Source organism: Mus pahari, chromosome 10, assembly GCF_900095145.1.
Source record: "Mus pahari chromosome 10, PAHARI_EIJ_v1.1, whole genome shotgun sequence".
Lineage (NCBI taxonomy): Eukaryota > Metazoa > Chordata > Mammalia > Rodentia > Muridae > Mus > Mus pahari.
In genome coordinates this window covers 89,433,076-89,444,813 of record NC_034599.1, presented here as the reverse complement: position 1 = coordinate 89,444,813, position 11,738 = coordinate 89,433,076, and the positions used below count along the sequence as shown (strand labels likewise).

Here is an 11,738-nt window from a genome sequence, read left to right as displayed (position 1 = left end):
TAGCCCTGGCTGTCCTGGAACTCACTTTGTAGACCAGGCTGGCCTTGAACTCAGAAATCCGCCTGCCTCTGCCTCCCAAGTGCTGGGATTAAAGGCGTATGGCACCACCGCCCGGCCTGAGACTGGCACATGTTATGTTGCTGGTTTTGAACTCCTAGGCTCAAACAAGAGTCTTCTACCTCTGACTCCTAAGTAGCTGGGTCTATAAGCTTGAACTATTATACCTAGGTTATTGTTTTCAGCTAACTGTCACAAAATATTAATTCTTCCCATAGACATGCAAGCCTGTGTTTGGGTGTGAGTTCTTTTATTGTTGGTAAAATGACCAAATACCGTTACCTTGTACAACATCGTTCTATGGCAGGGAACTTTTCTGGCCATGGAGAGGGGTAGGTGAACTCTGTGTCTCTGTCATACCAGCACATCAGGCACTCACTGTGTTGGTTTCTTTTCCTCTCTTCTTTTTTGAGGGAGTGGTTACATGTCTCCATGGCTTCCAATAATCGCGTCTGATATAAATAACAGTAAAAGATTAAAAAAAAAAATCCCATAATCTCAACATACAGAAAAGTATTTTTTTTTTCTTTTTTCTTTTCTTTTTTTGGTTTTTTGAGACAGGGTTTCTCTGTATAGCTCTGGCTGTCCTGGAACTCACTCTGTAGTCCAGGCTGGCCTCGAACTCAGAAATCCACCTCCTCTGCCTCCCAAGTGCTGGGATTAAAGGCATGTGCCACCACGTCTGGCAAGTATTTTCTTGTATACTATCTTGCTCTGAAAAAAAATAACATCTTGGGCTGAGGGGGTGGTTCAACAGCTAAGGGTACTTGCTGCCAGTCTGATGACCTGAGTTTAATCTCTGGGACACATATGATGGAGGGAGATAGTTAACTCTCACCGGTTGTTCTGACCTCTACTGTCTACTGACCTCCTATGCAACATGTCATGAATGAGTACATACATACACATGTATGTGCACACACACATGTATACATACACAGCAAAAAATAGCAAAACAAGAGTTCAGTGTCATTCTTAGGTACATATCAAGTTATATACTAGCCTGTCTTAAAACACCAGAGACAAAAACAAACAACAAAAGGTTCAGAGAGAAGAAACTGCTGAGTAAGAAGGCAAATCAGAAGCTACCAGAGTGTAAAGAAAACTTAGGATAAGAAAAAGTAGACTCGGGGCTGGTGAGATGGCTCAGTAGGTAAGAGCACCCGACTGCTCTTCCGAAGGTCCGGAGTTCAAATCCCAGCAACCACATGGTGGCTCATAACCATCCGTAACAAGATCTGACGCCCTCTTCTGGAGTGTCTGAAGACAGCTACAGTGTACTTATATATAATAAATAAATAAATAAAAATGAGCAAGAATTAAAAAAAAAAAAAAAAAAAAAAAAAAAAAAAAAAAAAAAAAAAAAAAAAAAAAAAAAAAAAGAAAAAGTAGACTCACATCCAAAGACAGAAAGAGAGATCTTAAAAGACAGGTTATGAATTATTATGCCTAGCTAGGCATGTGGTGCTATCTAGAGATAAAAGCTACCAAAACTAAGAATTCATAAAAAAAGGAACTGATATAAAAACTGAAAGCATAGGCCTGCTTATAAACATCTAAGTTTTGTTTGTGGAATGACTTACTGACATGCATGCACAGGCGCGCTTGCCTGTGTGGGAGACTAACCCGCGTGCTGTCCTCTAGCGCTCTCCGCTTGATGACTGGTTTCGTTTTTGGTTTGCTTATGTGTACAGGTGTTCTGCTTGCATAAACGTTCATGTGCTGTGTATGTTCCCATTACCTGTGAAGGCCAGGAGGGCATTGGATCCCCTGAAACTGGAGTTACATATGGCTGTGAGTGGCCATATGGGTGCTGGAATTGAACCCAGGTCTCATGGAAAAGCAAGGCTTAATTGCTAAGCCATCGCTCCAGCCCCACTTTTATTTTTTAAAATTAAACTATCATGTGTGTATGTACACATGTACATAGATGCATACATGCCATGGCACATGTGTGGGGAGTCAGATGAAAGAAAAGTAAGAAAGAATCCATGATTCAACATAGAAATCCAGTAAACCTTTAACACTAATAAAGGAAAAAAAAAGAGAACCAACCTGATCCAACCGACATATTAAACAAACCACCATGACTTCCACCAAAAATACTAAGAAAACTATAGAAATTAGCAAACCTTTTTTTTGGTAATAACCTTAAATGTAAATGAAAAAGAAGGAGGAGGAGAAGGAGGAGGAGGAAGAGGAAGAGGAGGAGAAGGGAACAACAACAACAACATCAACAAGAGATACAGATTATAGCTGAGTGGACTGAAAAACAGGAACCAACTGTTTGTTTTCTCCAAGAAACACCTCACTGGCAAAGGCACCCACTAATTGTGATTGGAAGGACCCTAAGTTGGCCTGTTAAGCAAATAGAAGAAAAAAAAGCTAATATACATAATCTTATATTTGAAAGGGTACATTTTATACCAAAACTAATCAGAAAAGATAAGACCATTTTATATAAAGGGAAAATTAAACAAGGTGATATAATGATTGAGATACATTCATTAAATGTTTCAGCTCTCAATTTCACAAAATAAACATCACGGGTCTTGATAGAATAATAGTGATGACTACGACGGCCATTTTTGGTTGTCAACTAGACTGCATCTGGAATGAACTATAATCTAGATTGAACTACAGTCTAGACATGTAGGGCACACATGTGAGAGATTATTTTTGCTTAGGTGAATCCCTTCTAGACCTGACCTTTGAGAACAGAAGACATACACGCTTGGTCTAGGTCTAGAGAAGGGAAGACACACTTTAATCTGGGCCACATCTTCTGCTGGACATGGAAGAAGGAAGCTTGCCCTCACCTGGCTAGTATTATCTATTCCTTCACTGGCACTGGAGCCTAGTTCTTTGGAATTTTAACATAAACTGAAGACCAGTAAGACATCCTTCCTTGCAGACTGAGAAACTACAGCCAGCCATTATTGGATTAGCTGGACTGTAGTCTGTAAGTCATTCCAATAAATCTCACATCTATATTCATTCTATAAGTTCTCCTTCTGAGAACCCTGACTAGTACAGATGACTTTAGTATTGTATTCTTATCTACACAAAAATTAACAGAGAAACTCCAGGGTTAAAACCATACCAAGACCAAATGCACGTGTGAGGTATCTACCTACAAGAGACATCAAATATATATTCTTAGCAGCCCATGGAACCATCTCTAAGACCACATTCTAGGCCACAAGTCAAGTCTTCATAAATATAAAAGCATGAAGGTATGCCCCAGCAGACCGGCATTTGGGAGGCAGAGGCTAGAAGGACAGTTTAAGGTTATTCTCAGCTACAAAACAAATCAAGTCTGGACTATGAGACGATCTCAGAAAGTTGAAAAAATTCCTTGTATCTTATCAGATCATAGTGGAATGATACTAGATCTCAATAGCAAAGAGAAACTATGAAAACCACACAAATACATGGAAACTGAGTAACATACACTTGCCTGAAGTGGGCAATTGAAGAAATCATGGAGGATCTTTAAAAGTTTCTATAATCAATTTAAAATAGAGGTACAACATAGTACACATTCTGGTGTACAGCTAAAGGAGTTGATGACTATCAGATGACTAAGATGAAAATTGATGACTACAAGTGCTCACATTAAAGAAAAACATCAGTTATCTCAAATAAATAACACCTCAAGGCTTTAGAAATGAAAGAATAAGATATATCCTCAAATAGTAGGTGGGAAAGACTTTCTGAAAGGACCCCATGAACATAGGATATGATCCTAAGAATTCAAAACCAAGCCGGGCAGTGGTGGTGCACGCCTTTAATCCCAGCACTTGGGAGGCAGAGACAGGTGGATTTCTGAGTTTGAGGCCACCCTGGTCTACAAAGTGAGTTCCAGGACAGCCAGGGCTATACAGAGAAACCCTGTCTCGAAAAAAAACNAAAACAAACAAAAAAACAAACAAACAAAACCAAAATTCAAAACCAAGATTGAGCAAAATTAAGATATTTTTAATAGTGAAAAAACAATTTGCAAAGTTAAGAGACAGCCTATAAAACAGAAGAAAATCTTTGCTAACTATACATCTGATAGGGGATTAATAGCTAGAATCTATAGTGACTCTCAAAAATTACTTAGAAAAAAATCATTTAATAAGTAGGGAAATGAACTAGACAGACAGACAGTTCTCTAAAGAATCAAACCAAATATCGAATATATGAAAACATGCTCAACAGTCTTAGCCATCAGGGAAAGGGAAATGAAAAGAACTCAGAGTCTATCTTATAACCAAGTAGAACGACCATCACCAAAACAACAAATGATGGGTGCTGGGGAGACAGCTTAGTTGGTAATAGATATAAACACCATCAAGATCTAAGTTTCATTCCTAATTTGCCCATATAAAAGGCTGGCATGGTGGCACACACTTGCACTCTAAGTGCTGAGCACAAAGAGACAGGAAGGTCCCTAGGAGGCAAGCACCAAAAACAAGCTGTCTGATGGTATCTGATACCTTAGGTTTTCTTTGCCTGCCCCAAATAAAAAGCCTATGTGTTTATATGTAATTATTTCATATACTGACCTCATCAATAAAGGGTATTAATACCACAGCTTCCCATTCCTGTTGTTTCCCATTTAGATCAGTTTTGAAATCAGGTGGATAATATTCTATAATTGGCGAGTCTTCGCTGGTCATCAAATGCTGTGAAAATATAAACAGGGAAGCTGAGGTATGAGAGACAATATAAATATCACTTTTCATTAATGTGCTTAGATCATTTCCTTACTTTACTAGGTTGCAACAATATATTTAGTGCATTATAATTTTCAATAAAAATTTTTTCCTTTTTTCTGAGATAGCATGTCACTAGTCTTGAAATTAAAATCCTTGGTCTTAGCCTCCACTGTTGGGATTACAAGCCTGTGACAGCTTGTTCAGCAGACTCATTTCTCCTGCTCCTTTAATTTAGTTATGGAGCAAAACTACCTTTACTGTGAGTTACTTCTCACACTCTCTTTCTCAATCCCTGTCTTGAGACAAAATATAAGTAGTCCAGGGTAGCCTTGAGCTCAAGACACTCCTGCTTCAGCCTTAAGAATGCTGGATTTATAGGTGTACATCCCCCACCCCAGCTAATAGTAGCTTTAATTCTGTCATTTTTATTTAGAAACTATTTTTTTTAAAGATTTATTTATTTAATGTACGTAAGTACATTGTAGCTGTCTTCAGACACACCAGAAGATGGCATCAGATCCTATTACAGATGGTTGTGAGCCACCATGTAGTTGTTGGGAATTGAACTCAGGATCCCTAGAAGAACCGTCAGTGCTCTTACTCACTGAGCCATCTCTCCAGCCCCTAGAAACTTTTATTACAATTATGTATTTGTATGTATGCGCCATGTGTCACGGTGCACATGGTCACAGTATATGCTATGGAGGTCAGAGGACAACTTGTGGGAGTCAGGTCTCTTCTTGACTGTGTGGACACTGGGGACTCGGCTCATCAGTTTGGCAGTAGGTATCTTTACCTGGTGAGATTCTTGCCAGCCCCACTTTTATTTTTCTATTGTTTTTCATTTTATAAGATGTACCACACCTAACTTCTGTTTTCTTACTTATAAGTTTAGTTCATTTCGTTTCACACACTTTCAACAGTTCTCCATCTCAACCTCAAACTAATTTACTTCCATTCTTTATTCAATTGATTCTAGTAATATGATTACTACCATCAAAATAATTTTTAAAGGGCTGGTGAGATGGCTCAGTGGGTAAGAGCACCGACTGCTCTTCCAAAGATATTGAGTTCAAATCCCAGCAACCACATGGTGGCTCACAACCACCCATAGTAAGATCTGACACCCTCTTCTGGTGTGTCTGAAGACAGCTACAGTGAACTTATGTATAATAATAAATAAATCTTTGTGCTGGAGTGAGTGGGGTTGACCAGAGCGAGCAGAGGTCCTAAATTCAATTTCCAACAACCACATGAAGGCTCACAACCATCTCTACAACTACAGTGTGTACTCATATACATAAATAAATCTTTAAAAATTTTTTTTAAAAAGTCAAATCCAAGACCCACAATGCCATTAATAAAAGGCTGATAACATAGATTTTTATTATATTTTATAAAAAGGTAGACAAAGAAACCATATCAGTGTTTTATGCAAAAAAGCATTAGAAAATGAAAAGGGAAGGTTAAAAAAATTAAAAATAAAGTAGCATATTCCTAAGGTGATAATCTAAAATTTAATTGCTATTGCATGAACACTAAACAAATGTGCTTATTACATACTTATTGGCTAACAGTGGTAGACTATCAAAGCTTAATGTAGCTGAAGAAAAAACAGAAGACATTAAGAAGGGATATGGAAATGTTAAAGGAGCAAGGGTGTACGTGTTTGCACCTACCTCAAGTTGTGAGACCACAATCCTAGAAAAACTGAATAACTTTACAATCTGATTAGTAAGCGTAATTTGACTTCAGAGGTCCTGCCTTCCTCTTCTTATATGAAATATGTTAATAAGAGTAAAGTCCTTCAATTTATTAAATGGAATGATGCTTAAAAATATACCTATATCCTGAAGTACTACTGGTGATAACGATTCATTGGAATTGTTCTCACTCTAATAGAGGATTCAAGAGAACAGGAAGAAAAAAAAAGAATAAAAAAAAAGAGAGAGAGAGAGAACAGGAATTCATCTTTAAATATGTAGATGAGGAGATAGCATTTTACCTGCTTTAGGTTAATTTCTTCATGTAGAAATAAAGATGTGCTTAAAGTGTTGAAAATGAATAAACTAGGTACTAAAAAGTTTATAGAACTTGCATTAAAAAAAAATCAATAAAATGTATGGACAATCTCCTGCGTTCTGTGTAGAAGCATCAATAAAAAGCTAATGGCCAATAAACCTAGGCAGGATTAGAAGATGTGACTTCTGGTTGGGAAAGAGTCAGGAGAGAAGATTACTGCCCCCAACCAGGAAGAGGAGGAGACAGATAGAAATAGCCGAGAAGAAGAAACCAGCCCCAAAGATGAGCTTAGGTTAGAATAAATGGGATATTAAGTTGAGAGCTAATGGGGAACCAGGTAGCTTACAGCCTAGGCATTTATTAAAATGAAGCCTCTGAGTTGTGATTCAGGAACTAGAGTGTAGATGGAAAAGCACACAGTTATAACAAAAAGTGAATGGATTAGTTGGCAAAGATTTGTTGAAATGGTGCATTTAACTGAAAATAAAAATGGCCAATGGTGGTACATGTCTTTAAACCTAGCACTTGGCAGAAGGATATTTGAATTCAAGGCCAACCTGGTCTACAGAATAAGTTCTAGGACAGCCAGGCTACACAGAGAAATCGTTTTAAAAAAAACAGCCAAAACCAAAAAAAAAAAAAAAACAAAAAAAACCTGAAAATAAATATTGTCTAAGATAAATAAAAATCTGTTTATTAATTTGGGTAGCAATGTTTCCAGGATTTTCTAGCAATGTTTATATGAAGAATTAAATACAAAAAAAGTATATAAGGAGTTGGAGAGGTGGCTCAGTGGTTAAAAACTCTTAACTGTCTTCCCACAACCTACGGGTCAGTTCACAATCATACATAACTTCAGTTCCAAGGATTCTGATGCCTTTATCTGGCTTCTGTGAGACCAGGGAAACATATGCTTCATAGATATTTACATACACATTGGCAAAACACTTATCACATAATATAAAAATAATTAAACCCTTCTAAAAAGAACATTAAGAAGAATCATTCAATTGTAAAACCTACCTGGTAGCATGTAGGAAGCAAATTTTTACTAGCTGATGGAAGTACAGCAAGCAGTTGCTCGAACGGCTTGAATGGTTTCCCTAGTTCAAAATGGATTTTGAGTGTACTGATACTGCGGATATCAGATAGGAAGGGTGCGTAATGATAGGGATAGTACCTGTGGGGAACAATGAGTTTTCAACTGAAAACTATAGAAAAAGGCCAGAATTAAACATTTTCCTACATTTATTTAATAAAACATAGGAATAATTAAAAATGTATCATCCATAATTTTATCACTTGAATATAAGGAATTAGCAGTTTTGTAAAGTTTAGCTGACCTGATAGCAATAACTATATATATATATATATATATATATATATATATATATGAAAAAATATATATGTATATATGTATGTACATGTATATTTATATTCATGCACACATATGAGGAGGGGGCTTATATACAGGGTTTCACCTATGTAGCCAGAATTGGCCTCAAAAATCACAGCTTCATTAACTGTCTCCCCAGTGCGACTGTGCACCGGAATGTTCCTTCTTAACTCCCAAATGTGGAACATGAAATTTTCAATCAAAATGCTGGTTTCAGTCAAGTCACTTGAACCAGAGACCTCTAAGCAAAGGGTTGGTACTCAGTATCCACTTGAGGACTGAGGCCGAAGCTCTAATGAGGCCCTAATACAGAAAAACAGTAGGTCTGGGCTCATACAGCTGTTATCAGCTGACTCTAAGAACATTTATCTTGTATCAACATACACATCACTGTATTAGTGATAAACATGACATCAATCATCCATACACATTCTGTTTATTATTATCTTCCCATCTTTAACTACAGACAAGCTTTAGTAAGGCTTTGAACATAATATTAAAAACACTTCTATAGTCTTTAGGTGTTTGAATCACTGGACACAAGGAGATCTGATTTGGGATATAGACAAAGGAAAAGAGGGAGAGAATAAAAAAAAATTTAAATGACATTTTATTAGTTTTGTATATGGGCATGTGCATGCATATGGAGGCTAGAGGACAACTTGTGGGCGTCAGCTCTCTCTATTATGTGGGGCCCAGTGATTGAACTCAGGCTGTTAAACTTGATGGCAAGAACCTTTACCCGCTTAGCCAACTGGTCTGCCGAAGACTTTCACATTCCGTAATGATGGCACATGGCTCAGACAGGAAAGCTTAGAAGGCAGAGGGCATACAGAATAGCGTAAAATGCACTGATGCTCTAAACAGATAGGCTTGACTTGACTTTTGTACAATCTCGGGATGATTACTTAAGTTTTTTTACTTTAATTTCATTTGTAGCAAGAAAATACTGTTTATCTTGAGTGTATGAAAACATGGTTTCGAAGTATCTGATTTTACTGACTGGCAATTAAACAGGAACAATCGGCATATAGCCTTTAAAAAAATCACAAATAAAAATCTTCTGATTTATATTATTCTTGAGAGAGCATCTGAGAATGTGTTACACTTGGTAAGAACTTCTCTTCAGAGCTGGCTAATAAGAGAATTAATACTTAATGCCATATCATTCTGCATTGTTTTGAGCCCCTTGATGGTGGTCTGAAAGGGAGTCTACCACAAGTGCTTCGAAGACAAATTAAACAGCTATCACCACAGTAACCCTTACTATGTGCTGCATTACAGTTTGGGTTCATTTTTTGCTTCCTTCCTTTTTTCTTTTCTTTTACTTCCTTTTTTTCTTCCTTTCCATCTTCTTCTTCCTTTTTTTTTTTTTTTTTTTTTAAAAGGCAAAAACTTGCTATGCAGTATAGAAGACCTGAACGTGTAGTGATCCTCTCACACCTCGGCCTCTCAAGTGTGTAGAGGCTACAGACACAAGTTGCCACGTCTGGATGTTATTTTTATTTTTTATTCTTTATTTTTTTTGTTATTTTAGTGAATGGGCAGAGAAATGTTCTCATTATTGTCTTGACATTAAGTATCATCCCGACAATTGTCATGTACAGAAGCCTGCTTCCCACCTGGTGTGCTGTCTGGGAGGTTCTAGAAACTAGGAGGTAGGACTAGTTAGATTTGGACCACTGGGACAATGTCCTGAGGGGTTGTATCTTGTCCCAGGCCTTCCTCTATCTTTCTCACCACTTCCTGGTAACACTGTGGTACCAACTTTGCTCCTCCATGCTCACATTGTCACATGGCTAAGTTTCCCCAAGGCCAAAAAAGAGAATGGAGCTGGTTGAGCATAAACTAAAGCCTGAAATCACAGTCAAATGATCTTCCTACTTCTAAGTTGTCTTGTCAAGAAACTTGTCAGTGACGAAATCTGACCACTACAGGAAACACTACGGAAATGGAGAATTATTACTATTGCTTACTAACACAAGCAAAGCCTTCCTTTCACTATTTCAGCCACACATTTAAGTAGTTCATTCTTTAGAACTTATTCCTCCTAAAAAGAACTGTTGGTGAGTACACAAAAATGTAGACAATCTTGCAGACACCCTCATGTAACTATCACCCAGACTAAAAAACTACTGTTAAGACACTATTATTCATAATGGATTCTTTAGCCTCATTCAAGTGCTTTATTGTAAGCTATATCCCCAGTCCATTTTGATACAGATTGATACAGAATTTTGCAACTTTAGATTAATGAAGAATAGGGCTATAAATATCTTTCTTAGTCAAAAGTCTTTAAAATATTTTCATTTAAAAAGACCATATTTAACTTAAACTTGACCGTATAAATGTCTGAAGGTTAAGTAGAAATAAAAGGAAAGAGATATACAAATGAGATTCTACTAATAGAAACCATATAAAATGAGTTGTCTTTACCAGCTCCAGGACTGGACTCCATGATAGTAATAGTGTAAGATCCACTGAATAGCCTGAACATAACAGGCAGCTTGATTAGCCAGAAACTCACTGAAACAGAAAGAGGCATTTTCATTACAATGCTGCTCTCTAGAGATAGACTAATGTTTTTAGTGCATTTATAATACCTAAAAAATGATAAACAGAAAATTTCCAATTTCTTTACAATTCCATCTTGTCACATAAAAGGCTGCTTTACCATTTTTCTAAACCAACTTTCAACATAGTTAATCCTGCTGTGTGTACTTAAGTCATCAGTATGTCATATTTTTGCCTTAGTGTTTGGAGTCATCCAATAAACTTTCTACAAAGTGGTACCATCACTCTATTAATAGGACTGAGAATAAACACCGGAGTTCTTAGAAGCTTCACAACAGCATTTACAACAACTTTTAAAAAGTGTTATATATTCTGAAGAAGATTCCCTTCTAGTCCCTTTCTCAAAATCCAAATGTCATTATTAAAAAAAAAAAAAGATTTGGATTAAACAAATCTTCAAATCATCACAACAAAACAAGCCATAGTTTAAAGTAAAATATTAGAAATCTTTTATCTTTGCATTTACAGTAAGAATACTTATATCTTTAAAATGCCTTATTATTATTAACTTGTTTATTTATGTGCATGCCATGGTACTTGCTTGTGAGGAATTCATGAGATAACTTTCAGAAGTTGGTTTGCTAGAAAGCTGGATAACAAAGAAAACCATTCTTATCACCCTCTAGCAATTACTAGCTGTTTCAGTATGCTGCTTTTCAGTCACTGTAGAGATGAGGTTGTGCTATCTTGCCCAGTGAATTTCTGGGTTCCAGTGAGCCTGTTGCTTTAGCTTCCCAAATAGCTCAAGCTAACCACACACGACCACCCCAAAGTTAGTCTTTGTTTACCCAATTTAAAAACAAAAACAAAAACAAAAACGATCAGCATCTTCCTGAGTTGTTGGGAACTTTCTGCAATCACCGTTTAATAGTGGTGCAAATTCTGGAGATGAGGAGAGGAGAGATGAGGAGAGGAGAGATGAGGAGAGGAGAGGAGAGGAGAGATGAGGAGAGGAGAGGAGAGGAGAGATGAGGAGAGGAGAG

The 11,738-nt window shown here is 37.0% G+C and overlaps 1 protein-coding gene across 2 annotated transcripts in view; it reads right to left on the bottom strand.

Annotated features, from left to right (window-relative positions):
• The window catches only part of Xrn1 (5'-3' exoribonuclease 1), a 102,277-nt gene that overhangs the window by 65,512 nt on the left and 25,027 nt on the right, over positions 1–11,738 (bottom strand). For both annotated transcript variants that reach the window (XM_021207220.1, XM_021207221.2), the window contains exons 13-16: positions 10,618–10,707; positions 7,809–7,965; positions 4,611–4,730; positions 340–509 (exon numbers count right to left, since the gene is read on the bottom strand). In XM_021207220.1, the coding sequence (XP_021062879.1) occupies positions 340–509; positions 4,611–4,730; positions 7,809–7,965; positions 10,618–10,707 (537 nt within the window). The remainder of the gene's footprint in view (positions 1–339; positions 510–4,610; positions 4,731–7,808; positions 7,966–10,617; positions 10,708–11,738) is intronic.